Consider the following 18,666-nt stretch of genomic DNA (forward strand, 5'->3'; position numbering starts at 1 on the left):
GTGGGGGCTAATGGGAGGAACTAAAAGTAAGAGTTATTCGGATTCCGGTGGTTAAGAAACACTAGTGGTTGGCAACAAGGCTATCGGCGGAACGAATCGGTTCATCACAATCGCAAAAGAACATAAATTGATGTTGTTTTCTCCCACAACAAAGAATCTTAAATCAAATAAATCAAATACGAATAGTTATCCCAACTCAGTTCGATGATAAACACGGGTTTATAACCCATAGTGTGGTGAGGTACAACTTCGATCCTTGGGACTTGCATAATTCCTCTTTGATTGCCGCTTGTGGGAGAATTTTCCCTGTAAATCCCTTACGAGGGCTGAGTTTGCCTGTGTTTGCAGAGCTCAAACTTGGGCTGTGCATTTAAAAGTATGCATAGGCTTCCGTTGAATCATTTGCTGTCTCCAAAAAAATTAAATCAAATACGAATACTAGTTAAAAGAAATGAAGCTCCAAATAAACAAAAAAAAAAAGAATTGTAAAATTACTTGGCAAATATCACAACCAGGAAGATTATTTGAAATTTTTAGAGTGAAGATTAAATGATGCAGTTTCTATTGATGTAGGTAATGTTTGGTTTTTCGAAGTGAAAATTAATGAAGTCTGCGGACTACCTATGCAATCCTCTGTAGCAGAAGAGATGGAACAAACGGTTGCAATCTATAATAAGAAGCATGTTTGTTTTTTAACATCTGTAGACTGCTACAGTAAACTGAAAATTAAATAAACTAATTTTATAAACTAAAAATAGTTCTCAACACCGAAATTTTAATAATTGTAGTCTTAAAACATTGAAACAATACTAAAATGAACATGTAAAAAACAAAAATATAAAACTTTTTAAAAAAAACTTTAAAAAATATAAAAGAAGCTAACAGTTTTATTCTACAAAAAAAAAAATTTAAAAACATAAAAAAAAAAAAAAAAAAAGATAAAAAATGTAAGAAAGTATTGCAAATGATGTCTACAAAATTTGTAAAAAATTACACACGTTAAAAAAGATGTAACCGAAACTGAAAATATTATTAACAGACGGTCAAAAAATTAAAAAAATCAAAGTTTTTTTTTAAATCAAGTTTAAAAAATTTGTGGGAACTATAAAATAAATTGTATCAAATTTGTAAATAAAAGTTTAAAAAAATCAAAGCTTTTAAAAAAAAGTTAAAAAAAATAAGTTATACCAAAATTCTACAAAAAACACTTGGAGAAAATGAAAGCTAAAAAGGTTTGAAGAGGCAAGTCAAGTGTTGCGCCGCGCAGCACACGCGCAGAGGTTTTGTAGTCTGAAGTCTTCCAAAAAACAAACTGTTGCGAGAAGGAAACTGTTGCGCGTGCGTCGCGCAACAAAAAGTGGTTTGAAGAGTTTTTTTTAAAAAAAAATCAAAGAGCACCTTAATGATGCGGTTATGAACTAACACACCAATAAATGCGTTTTTAATGCCTTTTACCATGATTTTAGAGCATACGGTGTGGGTGTGTTGCTTCTCGTTATTGTCGACGTGGAGGGTAAAAATGGCGTGACAACGAGATCAACACCGCCCCCATCTCATTTATCCTCGTCGTGGCATTTCTCAATGCCGTCTCCACCCAATGAAACGAGCAAAAAATCGACCGTTACCATTTTAAACCGTTTGAATATGGTTAATTTAATAAAAAAAACTTTAAAATTACTTATTCTTTTCCTCTATAAATACCTATTATATCTAAACAATTTTTTAAATACATAATTTCTCTATAATCTCAATTATCTTCAAAAAAAATTATGGATCCTTTCAACTCGTCCGATGATTCCGATGACGATATATTCTTCAGGATGATGTATTAGTATTATACTAACGAGCTGCTACAACTAGATTCATCCCCGCTACTAACAAGATGTGTGATGTTAAACAGAAATCGTGAGGAAGGACACGAGCATCTATATTGCGATTACTTTGCAAATAATTGTGTTTACAGGTCGAAGGACTTCAAAAGAAGATTTTGTTTGAGTAGGAATGTGTTCCTACGGATCGTCAATGCCTTAGAAAGCCGGTATCGCTTCTTTACTATACTTTTATACAAATATATATATATATATATATATATATATATATATATATATATAAATCCAGTACATATTTCTTTAATTTTACTACATATATAATGTATTTTTAAACTGTAGTTAATATATGTTTAGGTATGAATTTTCCAATTGAGATATGATGCTAAAGGTAGACCAGGGTTTTCAACGTTGCAGAAATATGTTGCGGCTATTCGTTTGATGACTATGGAGGAGTCACCCAACACCATGGACGACTATATGAGAGTGTCCGAAAGAACCGCAGGGGAGAGTTTGTATACATTGTCAAAGGGTGTTGTTGAAACATTTGGAGACGTGTATTTGCGGAAACCTTCGTTGCATGATCTGCAAGAATTGTATGTGACACATGAAGAACGCCATGGGTTTCCCGGAATGATCAGAAGCAATTGATTGCACACACTGGAAATGGAAAAATTTTATGGTAGCATGGAAAGGGCAATACGCAAGTGGTCATCACGGATCACCTTCATTGGTTTTAGATGCTTTTGCTTCTCAAGATTTATGGATTTGGCATACTTTTTTTTGGGGTTGCGGGTTCCAACAACGACGTCAACGTTCTTGATCAGTCACAAATATTCGACGATCTTTTGAATGGGAAGGCCCCGAATGCTCCTTTCATAGTGAATGGAAACGAATACAAATATGGATATTATCTTACAGATGGAATATATACTCAATATTCTACATTCGTGAAGGCATTCCGCCACCCGGTTGAAGAACGAGACAAATTTTTTAAGAGAAGACAAGAAGGAGCACGTAAGGATGTGGAACGTGCTTTTGGAGTGCTGAAGGTGAAGTGACATATAGTTGAACATGCAGCACGACCAGTGGCAAGGCCGGTCCTGTAAAATGAAATATTCTTAAAGACCCATGACAAACAAGAAAAAAAATGGGCCCTTATCTTTATTATAATTTTGTATTTTAACATAAAAATATATAATGAAAAAATTGGGCCCTGTGCAGCTGCCCACTTTGTCCCCCCCATAAGCCCCCCATGACCAGTGGATTTAGAAACTCTACGATATATCATGTATGCATGCATCATAATGCATAACATGGTAGTAGAAGATAAATGACGAAATATTGCACACTATATCCCAACGGAGCCCAGACACGTTCAGTTTCAATCAGAAACAACAGAGTATTTTCATCAAGTTGTTGACATTCAGGACGCAAATAAACACATACAACTTCGAGAGGACTTGACAGATTATATCTTCTATGGTAACAATAACGATAACGAATAACTTTTAGTTTTTAAAAAAAATGTTTTTTTTAACGAATAGCTTTGTATTTTTTTTTTGTTTAGAATTTGGATGTTATGTGTAATTTAATTTCTATGTTAATTTTAATCTTTTTAAATTGTTTTTATTGTATGTTATTTATAATTTTTAAACATTATGATTTATTTATTATGTTATATTTAAAAAATATTTCTCTAAATTAAAAAAAAAAATCGAAAAAAAATAAATAAATTATAAAATGGAAAAAGTTTGTGTTATAACAAGATGCAACATGGTAACTATTTCCTCACTTGGTGTTATAACACCATTGGTGATACGCATGTGGGGTGACACCAAAATGATGTTATAACTAGTTGTCCACATCTTATACTTTAAGAGAAACTCAACAATTTTAGCCTCTGTGCTTCATTTTTTATTGATTCGTGTGTTTGTTGACCAAAATATTAGTTTTGTACTGGTGATTGGCGTTCATGCAGTCTTTGACGCGTTATCGAAGGCCGTATTTTTCAGTGTTGATATCGAAAAATTTCCGCACACAAAATCCCTTGTCATTAACGGTATAGCCATCTGTCGGTATTGGTCTCATAGTTGAAGTGCACCATAGCATATTATTTAATGTTCGTCAAAATTCACATGACAAGTAAAGCTGGAAAAATGTACAAGCACGCAAGTACCCAAAACACACGCAACATCCATATATAATTAAGTGCCTCATCAGGTGTTCAAATAGCTAGTACCATATACCATACAACCACCTATCTAGTGCTCGCAAGAAAAAAGAGATGGTTACAACAGGAAAGATAACACGTGAAGTTGAAATCAAATGCGATTGTCACCTCATCTATGAACTCTACAAGCACACACCACACGACTCTGCAGTCGTTGACCCTGAAAAGGTTGAAGCTTGCCATTTAGTTTCTGGTCAACGGGGTGCTCCTGGATCTGTCATTCAGTGGCACTACTACCATGGTAAACTAACTCATCCGTGTTAATTCAACATAAAAACTTGTTCTATGTTCGATCCATACACACATACATATATCTATACATGTATGTACAATTAAACTAATTATGGTTTTTTCTGTAGATGGAAAACTGGAAACTGCGAAAGAAATCATTGAAGAAGTTGATGATGAGTTACACAAAATTGTGTTCAGAGTGATTGAAGGAAATATCTTGGAGGTGTATAATCCATTTATCATCACCCTTAAGACCGAAGATGTGGGTGATAAGAAGTCGGTTATTTGGACTTTGGAGTTCGAGAAGGTGAATGCAAGTATACCTGATCCAACACAATATCTGGACTTGCTTTGTGGAATTGCTGGAAATATGGATGCTCATTTTCTCAAGCAATCATGATGTCGCCGATATGTTCAATAAATAAATGCTAAAGATATGTTCGGAATAAATATTGACAGTTTGTGAAGATATGTATTTTTTTTGTAAATTAGCATGGTGTTATATGGTTTACTTCAATTACTTTTGCTGGAATTGTTTTATCTTTTGCTTGATTTTTGAAAGTAAAGCGACTCACCTTTGATAGTCACTTTTGCTGTTTATGTTTTTCTAAAAGTTTAAAACTTTGGAATGGTTCTTGAATGTGTGAAATCGTGGAATGGTGTAAGATTTTGATGTTGCTTTTTAATTTAATATTCTTGATGTTGTTGTTTTCGTTCCTGATTGGGATTGGATCTGACTTATCTGGTGCCGACGTGCTGTTTGGTGGTGCTCTTAAATGAATAATTGATCGACAACAGAAGAGAGATTTAAAGATCGAAATCATGGATTCCCATTAAACATTGAAATGAAACAGATAATTTATTAAATACTGCTGAGAAACTTCATAACACTGATGAAGTCTTAACCGGTTCAGACCCAAATGAGACGTTTAGCAATCAAGCCAACAGTGAAAGACAGGAAATTGTCCAGCATATGAACCAATCAGACGAGGGGAAGATAAACGCTGCTGGTATTTAGTCTAAAAAACGAATTGGTGGTGAATTTTATTAGTTCTAGTATTTGATATAATAACAAGTTTTGTTTTTTTCTTTGATATCTGTTATTTAGGGTGCGTTTGGTTGTGGAAAACTGTTTTCATTTTCTATGAAAATGTTTTCAGAAAATAGGGTTGAGTTTTCATTTTCAATTTTCAATAAAAACGCGTTTGGTTGGAAAGGGTGGAGTTTTCATTTTCCATCTTAAAAATTTGGAAAACTTTGGAAAACTATAAAAATCACTTTTCTAATTTACATACAATGTGGAAAACTGAAAATTTTCATTTTCATAGAAAACTTTGGAAAACTGAATGAACCAAACGCGTTTTCGAAATTTCCGATTTTCTTGGAAAATTTTCCTAGAAAACTGGAAAATTTTCCACAACCAAACGCACCCTTACATTCTGTTTTAAAAATTTTGAACTAGGTTTCCAATAAATTATGTTTTAAATATGCTATTTACAGGTTTTATGTTTGATTATTTAAAGGAAATGTGGATAGATTTCTAAAAAGACAATCATCAACAAATGCGGAAATGTCTCTAATAAAAATTCCAACCTAGCTCTGTCAATCAAGCCTATTGAAAATAATATGATTGACATTTCGTGGGATAAAATATATTTAGTTGAAGATTTGATTGAAATTTTTTATAGATCTTATGAATGATGGGGTGCCGGGGTGGTAGGGTTTTTTAAGTCTCCGATACATTTCATACAAATACAAATAAATTCTACTTTCTACAAGATATTACACGTATTTAATTTACATAAAATAATCATAAAAATGGATGTCAACTTACATGAGAAAATATATAAGCAGGTATAACTTTGTATAGCTCTTAAACCCCTGTATGAAATCATCTAAAACATATTAGAAATCAACGATCCTTCCAAGTTTTAAGTAACTTAATAGACATCAAGTATTATTAACCATTCGGACTCTAACCCTAATAAAGTTAGCAATTTGCCTAATATTGAATGGAAAAGCAAAATAACGACATTTAGTAAGTGACAAACAGATATATATATATATATATATATATATATATATATATATATATATATATATATATATATATATATATATATATATATATATATATAATATTTATTTAATTATTTACCCACTCTATATACTAACACAATCCAACATTATTTTTAACCCATTTCTACGTATTCTCTTTAACAAAACACTAAAACACAATGTCATCATCTTCATTATCGAATCGAATGCTCAAGTGGAGGCATTATTTGCCGGTTATGTCATTGCCAAGACTGTTGCATATTTTCAAAACCGCCATTGAGTATTGAGTATTGACACAATGATTTCTTTAACGAATTAGATGAGGATTCAGATATGTTCGTATAAAGCGATGATTCAGATGACGAGGACGTGATTGATGTTGTTGAGAACGACAATGACGATATTGTCGATGACAAGGACGATGATTTTGAGTGACGTATTTTGGTTTTTTAAAATTCGGAGATTAATTATGTTTTTTAAGTTGTGTTTTTTTAATATTTGTTGTTTTCAAGTTTTTTTTTTTTTAATTTTATTTTACTCTTAATCTTGCTTAATTTAATGTAATTTTAAATGAATGAAGTGGTTTTTATTTTTAAGTGATTTTTATGTTTATTACTCAATTAATATATATATATATATATATATATATATATATATATATATATATATATATATATATATATATATATATATCTCATCAAATTCAATTAATTTTATTTAAAAAAAAGAATGAATAAAGCTTCCCACACACACCTTGACTTTTGGTAAGGGAAGGAAAAGCAGAGAAAAAGATGACGTGACAAACAAAAAGTGAGGGAAACTCCTCGCACACACACCCTCCGACCTTAGAGTGAATGGTAGGAAACCTAAGCCTAATTTTGGGGGTAGCAGGATTAATTTACTAACCCTAAACCTAAGCACTATATATTTTGGAGAAAGTTGGATCAAATTTTGGGATGGACGGATTAAATCAAAATTTTAAAATTTTGCCCATGATCATCACTAATTTTATAGTTATGAGTACTATCACAATACTATTAATAAAATTATAATTATAATTAATTTTATAATTATATGTGGACATAGACACACATACATACACAGGTATACAAACACACACACACACATATATATATATATATATATATATATATATATATATATATATATATATATATATATACATATACATATACACAAACACATACACATACATAATCCTCTATAAACACGTAGATATTAGGTATATGTGTATGTTTATGTATATGAATGTGTATGTATGTATATGTGTGAATTTGATTGTAATGTTAAAGCATGAAACGAGTAACAGATTGAAAGGCGTACACCGCTATACACACATAGATATTAGGTATAACTTGGTGAAAGTGTAGATAATCATGTGTAGTAGATGAGCGAAAAAAACGAAGTTGGGTGCCCAAAATGTCAAAAATAAGGAAAATCTGTCAGTAATTATCGACGGAGTACTGACGGAAACGACCATATGTTCCTATTTTCCGATGGATTAACTACGAATTTTCCTTATTTCCAACATTTCGGGTACGAAACATTGTTTTTTTTTTTCTTTTCAATTTTTTGCACGTCAACTATACATGATTATCTACAGTTTCACCAACTTATACCTAATATATATATATATATATATATATATATATATGTATATATATATATATATAAAATCATATATAAAGCTAGTTATTACATGAACAAAGAGTTGATGGGTGTCAGTTGAGGCTCAACTCAAAGATTTCAAGATTTTCAGGTAAAATTGAGTTTCAGTTTACATCCATCTACAGGTGCTAGCTATAAAACGAGATTTGTTGTTGATAAGCATCCGGGAAATATACTAAGTAAATGACATGTGGTTCTCTTCTATACAGTTGTGTGTTGATCTGCAATCGATGCTAATGGATGTGGCAAGTCGTATTTTGTAGTTCTCTTCTATACAATTACTAATAATTATATGTTTAGAGTAACTCAATCTTTTTTGCTTTTATTAATTTGGGCTGAATTCAAGAAATATGAATCTGCGTTCATATATTTATGTATTATAACATCATATTTTCCTTTCTTCTAAAACATCCTTATACTTTGTTTTTGTTTTCGTATCTCTATTTTTAAATTTTTGTTTATATATATATATATATATATATATATATATATATATATATATATATATATATATATATATATATATATATATATATGAATGAGTTCTATGGAAAACAAATAACTAGGGCAACATCTACCGGAACCAATAATCAAATGACACGTGTCCATTTCTTTCTTTACAAGTAATGTATTGTGGAAGTTATTGTGAAAATGATGTGTTGTCATGTTTTCATTGGTTCAAATATGTGTTGCCCTAATCATTCATTTTCCATATAACTCTTCCCTATATATATATATATATATATATATATATATATATATATATATATATATATATATATATATATATATATATATATATATATATATATATATATATAAGCGAGCAACTCACTATTTATTACTCTTCTAATGACAACCGGTTGTCTTCGTCTTCGTGTTATAGGTCATAATTATGGGCACACGTTGAAGTCAATTATGGAGCTCCACACAAAGAATGATAGAATATCATGGATGTGGGAGGTATGTAGTCATCGTTTCCATTCCCATCCCATTTTATGTTTATGTTTGTTAACTTGATTTTGATTTTGTTTGCTTTTTGTTTGTACAGATTTTATAGGGTTATATCTAATTTCCTTAAATTAATATATTTTGATTTAGGTGCTCTCGTGGGAAAATGATGTTGCCAGAAAACATAGTAGTGGTTGTTTTGCTGCCATGTGAATGGTGGTGGGAGTTTTACAGGCTTACATTTATTTGTCAAATTGTCTTTTTTTTTGGTTTGTTGTTCTTACGATTTACTAATTCCTCTATAAATAGATGTATTATGTATATACACCGAAAAATTTGAATAATGGTTTGTGCAAGTTTCTTTTTGATTTTTTGAGTGCTTACTAAAAATTTAGTTGTAATCTACACATAAAAGAAATTTGTAATATACATTAGCTCTTGAATTTCTATAAAATGAAGAAGCAAATAGAGTTCTGGACATGGAAGCACCAAACGAGTAGAGCGAGTAATAACTAGCTTATATATATATATATATATATATATATATATATATATATATATATATATATATATATATATATATATATATATATATATATATATATATATATATATATATATATATATAAAAACACGATAGCAATGCTTGTCAAAAACTTGTGTCTTGTGATAAATTTGTTCTTTGTATGTTAAACATGTGTTAGTAATATTATAATATTTGGTATATAAGGAAATTAATTTTTGTTTATCATTACATTTTTCATTAATCTTGCTATCTTTCATGATTTATACAAAAGCTACCTGATATATTTAAGAAATATGCTCATGTGTATCCAAACTTTAGCGTTGGTCCAGTCCTTATGCATTATCGCCGGCCGTATTTTTCAGTGTTGGAATCGAAAACCTTCCCCGAATAAAGTCATTTGTCAGTATGGTGTAGTTACCTGTCTCTATTGGTCCCACAGTGGAAGTGCTATATTAATATTAATGTTCGTTAAAATTCTCATGACATGTAAAGCTTGAAGATGTACAAGAGTACAAGCACTGGTACAAGTAGGAAAACACGCGCATCATCCATATATAAGTGCCTCATTATCAGTTGTTCAAGTACTACAATTAAAGGGGACAACTAACTACCTAGCTAGCTAGTGCTCGCAAGAAAAATAGATATGGCTACAACAGGAAAGATAACAAGTGAAGTTGAAATCAAAAGCGATTGTCACCTCATCTATGAACTCTACAAGCACAAACCATTCGACTCTGCAGTGGTCGACCCTGATAAGGTTGAAGCTTGCCATTTAGTTTCTGGTCAATGGGGTGCTCCTGGATCTGTCATTCAGTGGCACTACTACCATGGTAAACTAACTCATCCGTGTTAATTCAACATAAAAACTTGTTCTATGTTCGATCCATACACACACACACATATATCTATACATGTATGTACAATTAAACTAATTATGGTTTTTTCTGTAGATGGAAAACTGGAAACTGCGAAAGAAATCATTGAAGAAGTTGATGATGAGTTACACAAAATTGTGTTCAGAGTGATTGAAGGAAATATCTTGGAGGTGTATAATCCATTTATCATCACCCTTAAGACCGAAGATGTGGGTGATAAGAAGTTGGTTATTTGGACTTTGGAGTTCGAGAAGGTGAATGCAAGTATACCTGATCCAACACAATATCTGGACTTGCTTTGTGGAATTGCTGGAAATATGGATGCTCATTTTCTCAAGCAATCATGATCCATTATGTTGCCGATATGCTCGATAAACAAATGCTGGTAGTAAATATTGACTGCTTGTGAAGATATGTATCTGTATTGTAAACTAGCATGGTGTTATGGTGTATTTCAATTACTTTTGTTGGAATTGTTTTATCTTTTGTTTACTTTTTGAAACTAAAACTCACCTTTGATAGTCACTTTTTCTGTTTATGTTTTTCTGTAAGTTTAAAACTTTGGAATGGTTCATGAAATGTGAAAAATTGTGGAATGATTTAAGATTTTGATGTTGTTTTGACAGCATGGCCTTTAAAGCCTCAAATAATTTTATTTTGGTGTTTTGTCATTAATTTTACTAAGGAACTATGGAACGTTTATGTAATATGTTTGAATCTCTTTTGGTGAGTACAGGTTGGCTGCAATCTCGATCTATATGATTGAATTTGGCTTATCTCGTGTTGTTTGGTGGTGCACTTAGATGAATATGTAATCGAACACAGAAGAGATATTTAAACATCTAAATCACGGATTCCCATGAACTAATACCTCTCCATGTTGACAAGAGGCTCTCCAGGAATCAAACTCACCGAAACCAATTTAATAAGTTCATAGCACAATTTATGTGATTAAATAAGTTCATAGCATATATATTACTTATATATCCTAAGGTTTGCCTAAATAACGAATCATGTTTCATATCTATGTCTTAAATGGATTCCAAAACGTCCATGATTTCGATTCGTACTTTGCGTTTTTCAATTTTTGATCGATTTGCCTCATTGGATCATACCCAGTTGATTGATCCAATTAATATTTTTAGATCAAATTTCAAAATCACAATCATTTTCTAAAAATTCGATTACTGTTCATCCAATTAAAATTCAAGCCCAATATAATTTTTTTATATTGTTCATCATACATATATGTTCGAGCCTAGTGACTAATATTGTTACTATTCTTAAGTAATTCTTAAGCCCAAATCGAAATCTATTCTTTTCTATATTTCCTTCTTGAGAGTCATCGTGAATATCAACTTTATCTTTTAAACAAACTTTTAGTCTTTATCTTTTCTTAAAAGTTAAAAACAAACCAAAAAATATTTGGTAAAGGGAAAAGATATTTTAAAAACAACTTTTCTGAAAGAAGGAAAAACGAGAATTTTGAAAAGTCAGGTGAACCTGACTTTTTGTAACTTTTGCACCCCTTAAAACTTAAATTATTTTTATATCCCCAACTACCCTAATTAATTGAAGATACGTTCTTCTCTTCTCGTTCTCGTTTTGTCCGCCGCTCGTTCTTCTCTTCTCTCTCGTTCATCGATCTCCAAAGTAGTCGGCGGTCTTCCTCCAAGCCGACGATCTTCTCTGCCGGCGTCTCTCCCTCTCCGACCAGGTAAGTGCAAACTTCAATTTTGGTTTTGTTTGTCTTGATTTTCGATTTTCATTAGCAAAGAAAATGTCACCTTTCGATTTTCGTTGTATTGTATGTGATTTGTTATTTTGATTTCGATTTTCCTTGCACTGCATGTCATTTGTTCCTTGTATGGATATGTGTTGACTGTAAATTGATGAATATTGTGTTAACAGTTATAGATTTGTTAATTGCTGATTTATTGAATAATAATTATTGAAATTGATGAAATATGGATGATATTGATTAAATTGATGAAATTTTTTGTTCAAGGGACCGATTTGTGTTGTTAACAAGTACCCATTTGTGAAAATTATTCCAATTTCTTTATTCTAGTTTGTGTTGTTTTCTTCCATTGTTGTTTTATTTTTTCTGTTTTAATTAAACTATAGTTCATGAATTGTATGAAAGATTGATTAGCAATTTTTTAAATTGATTAAATCATTTAGGAAGGTTAATGAAATTGGTTTGTTGTTTAAATGTTGATATGTAATTCACAATTAATTGACGAAAACCTCACCACTGTTGTTGATTGTGAAACATCTTTAAAAATCAAAAAACCAAAATTCGGATGAGATGAAGTATATATGACTCTCAAAAAGTTTTTTTTTTAATATTTTCTTAAAAAATAATAATAAAAACCAAAAAAGAAAAGAAAAACTCATTTAAATGACGTTCCGTGGACGTTCATTACACTTAATTATTTCCTCGAGTTTGTATTACGTTCTACGGACGTGTGTCGCATGTGAACGTGTTACGAATAAGTAATTCCGTTTGACGTTTATACCCTTGACGAAGTGTGTGATAGAGAATTGTTGTAGCGGTTCCTATCATTTTTGAGTTTCTACCGGATCCGGACCACACACACACACACACACACACACACACACACACATATATATATATATATATATATATATATATATATATATATATATAGAGAGAGAGAGAGAGAGAGAGAGAGAGAGGGTTCAATTGAGAAAAAAAATATTGAAAATGAGGGAATGAATCTGAGCCACTTATTTCGAATCTGCCGCTTAAGCGCTCTAGCGTACCAGGCCGACGGAACAAGTCATATTCATATATGAATACTTATATGGATATTTATATTAATATATGAATAAGTGTGTACATATATGAATAAGTATAGAGAAAGTGGTTATTTATATATAAATATGGCGACGGTAGGTGGTGTTGGAGGTGGCGGCGGTTGTTGGTGGTGGTGGTGAAGGTGATAGTGGTGGTGGAGGGAGGTGGTGGATTCATATATGAATACACTTATATTTATATAAATATATAAATATTACTCATGCTCTGTCGGCCCAATACGCCAGAGCGTTTTACGAAGCAAGAAACCAATCTAGGCCGTTAGAAAGAAAATTATCAAGGGCCACAAAAAGATATGCAAATTATCGAGTTAAGCTTGCCCAGGGGTTATGAGTTTCGGATCTGGACTTCTCTAGGTCCCATATACATAAAGCTTATAGCTGTATGAAGCTTTGACCCTTCTTCATGTCCTAAACCCCCTTCTTGAGCTTAGTTTTAGGTGATTTAGCCTTGTGAGGCCTTGCGTGATCGTAAAGTTAGCAACTTTACGTGGTAACTCCATCCTAGGAGGTTGGATCTGGAGTTTGGAGCATTGGAATCGACTAGAATGAGTTTAATGAGAAAGGGTTGAGTAACTCAGTGAGTTGGGTTTTCCCGTTTTCTCGATTCAGAGTGAAACCGACGAGTGGATGAGACAACTCAACGAGTGGTTAGGGTTTTTCCCCGGTCTTCTAGACTATGCATGGACTCGACGAGTTGACTAGCAAGTCGATGAGTTGACTCCGGTTTTTGTGATTTCTGAGTACTAAGGACTCGACGAGTCATGAGCTGCACTCGACGATTAGCATCCCTTGTTGCGGTTTTGAATGGCCCACATACATCAGTATGTATTAGGTCCAACAAACCCTCACCCCTTTCACAAGTACCAGTGTAGGGTGATTTTGTCATCTTTTCAAGTAGACAAGATTCACAACTATCATCCGATTTAAGGTCAAATGACTCCAATACTCCACTCTTTTGGAGTTGGCATATGCGTTTCTTGTTTACATGTCCAAGACGACAATGCCACAATGATGCTTTATCTAGGCTAGTAGAAGAATCAATATACAATACATTATTTCCTAAGTTGTCTACAATTGACACAGTTTCATACACACCATCACAAGGTAATGCTTTAAAATAAAACACATTATTAAAGAAAGCATTAATACCACCGCATTCATTATCAAACGAAAAGGTAAAACCTTGTTTGTACAAAACATGAAAGGAAATAATATTTCTCGCCATTTCAGACGAGTACACGCATTTATTCAAATCTAATTTTAACCCATTATTCAGCAACAAAGTATAAACTCCAATCTTGGAAACAGGTGAAGCCTTCCTATTCCCCATGATCAAGTTTATCTTTCCGTTCTCCTCATCCTCACTTCTTCTTAGACCCTACAAATTTGAACATATGTGAATACCACATCCTGTATCAAGCACCCAAGAGTTAGAATATGGTGAGTAATTAGACAATATTGTGTAAATACCTGCATGGGTGGGTTTCACTTTCCCATCCTTTAGATCCTGCAAGTACTTAGGGAAGTTTTGCTTCCAGTGCCCCTTGTCCTGGCAATAGTAGCAATCAACATCCTTGGGAATGGCAGAATGAGTGACAGAACCGTTCTTGGTCCTTGATGAGGAGCCTTCAAGAGACTTTCCCTTGGTACCCTTCGAAGGGGACTTCCTCTTTTTCCCTTTGCCTTGCCGGATAGGCAAAACAGGGGTAGATGTTGGAGTAGGAGTAGTAGAGGTAACAACCGCCTTGCCCTTAAGACCGATTTCAGCGGTCTTCAAGAGTCCTTGAAGTTTGCTAAGAGTAACTTCCTCCTTGTTCATATGATATGTCATACGAAATTGGTCATAAGAAGAAGGTAAGGAGTGCAAAATGATGTCAATTGCCAACTTCCCAGGGAAGTTCACATTCAGCTTGAGCAAACGGTCCACATACCTTTGCATGTTTTACATGTGGCCTATGATGGATTCACCATCCTTCATGCGGGTTGTTATCATGGAGGAGATTATTTCATACAGCTCCTGACGAGCATTCTGATGGTACCTTTCCATCATATCTTGGTGCATCTCAAAAGGGTAGAAGTCCTCATAGGACTTTTGGAGCTCGGCTGTCATCATGGCCATCATGATGCATGCCACCTTAGTAGCATCTCTCTCATGTGTCCTGAATTCAACAATCTCCTCAGGAGTAGCAGTGGACTCATCAAGCTCGTTTAACTCCTTATCGAGGACATATTCCTTGTCCTCATAACGAGTAACCATCCTGATGTTCCTAATCCAGTCCATGAAATTGGAACCATCAAAGATGACTCTCCCACAAAGATTCAAGAGAGAGAAAGAGCCAGTTGGGTTAGAGCCCGAAGCATTAGTGTTGGAAGACATCTGAAAGAAGAAAACAAGTTTAGATTAGATATATAGAGTCCTTAATAAGACACCCAAATGTAATATTAAGACTAGGATCCAATCACAATATATTATACTTAGAAGAGGGATGCCGTAATCTAAGTAATAACATATTTGAAACGTAGGTGAATGACAATTCACCAATTTCCACCATGAAAAACGAAATGAATTATTAGGTTTTAATTGGATTTGAAATTCCTAGATTCTTTTGAGATTCATTGAACTTTTCAATGACATGTTTCAATCTCGATTGTGCCCTTCAAGTTTTGTGACTAGGATGCCGAGGATCACAAAACAAGGTGTGAATAACCACACTAATTCACTTGGTACCCTTAATATTATCACCTAATCCATGTGCCGGTTAACCACACACGCTCCATTGATCTATGACAAACATTAAGTCACCCTTCGTGATCCTTACTAGTCCAAGTTAGTGTGTCGGTTAACCACACACGCTCCACCAACGACTTGGTATGGTACAAAGTGTGAATTCCATGGACTAGCACCATGTTCACATTTTTCCTAAAGTAACTAAGATTGGGAATTAAAATATTTAGTTACTTTATAATAATCATTATACTTTTAATGAGGATTTAAAGTCATTGTCCTTCCCGTTCGGCTAACGACCCTCCACGGATCAAGGAAGCGGTGGGTGAGAGTGGACACCCATTAAGCTGCCGTTTTATAGGCAACAACCTTATACTCCCCTTATAGACCGGCTTCGTGAATGAGACCTACTAACGGTAGAACGACTTATTCTTATACATATATATAATAATTAACCATTAATGTTATAAATAGTATAAGTGTTGAATTTTAACTATTAAAACTCTAAGGGTTGGAATTAAAGTTTATTAAAGTGTGTGAAACTTTACAAATTCCAAAACTTGAGGGCAAGTTTTTTAACTATCCAAAACTTTTCATTTCATAACTTATGAATTAAAGGTTCATAAAAATGAAGACTCTTCATTTTCATGTAACTTATGTGTTTAAATGTGTGTTTAAAAGAAGTGACCTTTGGATATCCATAACTTGAGGACAAATTATGGACTCCATTAAAACACATAAATGATCAAGAATTAATCCTAAACAATTCAACAAATAATTCCTATCATCTTCTAAATTCATAAGAACATGAACATGATTATCAAAGCTTCAAGAATTATATGAACACATACAAAGCATGAAATTTTGATATATGCTATTGTAAATGGATTAGAACAACCATTACACCAACTAAAACAAGTTTTAAAACGTCAAAACAGTTTAGGGTAATGTTTCTAGTCCATTTCCAGCAGCAAAAGTCGAAAATCTGCATTCTGAGGCTTCTACTCACGGAGTGCACGAACCTACTCGGCGAGTAGGATGAATTTACATAATGAACTCGGCGACTCCCCCCATGGACTCGGCAAGTTCATCAGGCAGACAACAAAAATTCGACCTTTTTCACTATTTTGCATCAAGTATCAAACAAACAAGCCTAGGCTCTGATACCACTGTTGGGTTTTGAGCATTCTAACACTTCCTAAGTGTACATGCAACCCTAATAAACCTTGGATCTATGTTTGTCTAAGATACATGCAAAATATTATTTTCCAAGGTTTATAACCTATCTAGCATGGCACGGGGTACTTTTAAACATAAAAGAACTAGATGAATTACATACCTTTTGTTGATTGTTGATTCCTTGGAGTTTGAGAGCCAAGCACCAATAATGTGAATGCCTCAAATGGAAATCACAAATCACCACAAACTTGGAAAACGTATGAGAGAGTATCCTAACACTTAGAAATCGGCCACCACTATTACACACACGCTAGGGGTGTTTTTCATGCAACATAAGCTTGTTTATATAGTGTGCATGGCTAGGGTGAAACCCTAATAACCCATGTCTTTTCCTCTTCCAAGGATCCATGGGTTAAAGCTTGGATCATCCATGGACTTCCATATAAACTTAGCCCATTTCCAAATGAGTGTTAGCCCACACCATATAAATATAATAGCCCATGATTTAATTAGTCTTCCTTTTAATCACTAAATTAATTCATAATTAATTCAAGATTAAAACTAATTAAGTAACATGACTTTATATTAATATATTATAACTTATAATATATTAATAAATCGTAAGTATACAACTCTCATAAAATTATCCATAAATAGTTTGGGTGAAGTGCAACCCAAATGGACCATGCTGTAACGCCCGTAGATCCGGGCTCGTCAATTTAGAGGCAATAGGGGTCGAAAACGACTTTTCGACAAAATATTATTTATAATAAATAGTATTAACCAATTTTTAGAATATGTCATGAGGTTTTCGTACATATAAAGAATGCCGAAATCCTAGTTATAACGAAGAAGTTATGACCCGTCGAAGTTTCGCGTCGGAACCGGCACGGCACCGGGAAGCGTAAATAGTGAATTTATGATAGAGCGAGATTTAGCCTTAGCGCTCGAAACGAAAGTCGTAGAATATGTTAAACTAAGAACATCAATAAAAAGAACGCCCAAATTTGACTTCATATGAAGAAGTTATGATTATTCGAAGTTTTGGATTAGCAGTGTACAACCCGAAATTCGAATATTAGATCGAGTGGTTTTTAGTCGACATGACCTAAACGAGAATCAAAGATCTTGTTAAGAGAAGTGTAAAGAGAAAAAGATGGGCGAAAATGGATGTCGGATGAAGAAGTTAAGAGGGTTTAACGGACTAATCCTGTCCCGGCCTGTTAGTAATATAAATTTAAAATTGAGTCAAAATTAGCCAACGAAGTCTAAACGAAAGTTGTAGAGTACGTTCCCGCCTTCTCGTGTATAAAAAGGACATTAGAAATGGAGCTCGTACGTGAATGTTACGAATTTTTAAAGTTTGTACTCGATTTTGCGAGATCTGATACGAAGTCGTTGACGTGGCGTGTTCCCAGCCGTCCGATGATAATCGCTGAAGTCTCCTCGGATCGTGACATGTATCTGTTGGAATACTGTCTAAGGCTGCAACTATATTAGGTAAGTATTTGACCCAGTTGTGCATGGTC

The 18,666-nt window shown here is 33.2% G+C and overlaps 2 protein-coding genes across 2 annotated transcripts; both read left to right on the top strand.

Moving 5' to 3' along the window:
- Positions 1-4,038: 4,038 nt before the first annotated feature.
- Positions 4,039-4,947, top strand: LOC111914465 (MLP-like protein 34). The gene is made up of 2 exons (XM_023910207.3): positions 4,039-4,300; positions 4,419-4,947. Exons 1-2 carry the CDS (start codon positions 4,114-4,116, stop codon positions 4,688-4,690), a joined length of 459 nt encoding a protein of 152 aa, XP_023765975.1. The 5' UTR covers positions 4,039-4,113; the 3' UTR covers positions 4,691-4,947.
- A 5,016-nt stretch (positions 4,948-9,963) lies between these two features.
- On the top strand, positions 9,964-10,998 carry LOC111914464 (kirola). Its single transcript, XM_042900110.2, has 2 exons — positions 9,964-10,344; positions 10,465-10,998. The coding sequence occupies exons 1-2, from the start codon at positions 10,158-10,160 to the stop codon at positions 10,734-10,736; spliced, it is 459 nt and encodes a 152-aa protein (XP_042756044.1). The 5' UTR covers positions 9,964-10,157; the 3' UTR covers positions 10,737-10,998.
- Positions 10,999-18,666: the final 7,668 nt, after the last annotated feature.

The sequence above is a fragment of the Lactuca sativa genome, chromosome 3, assembly GCF_002870075.4.
Source record: "Lactuca sativa cultivar Salinas chromosome 3, Lsat_Salinas_v11, whole genome shotgun sequence".
Classification (NCBI taxonomy): domain Eukaryota; kingdom Viridiplantae; phylum Streptophyta; class Magnoliopsida; order Asterales; family Asteraceae; genus Lactuca; species Lactuca sativa.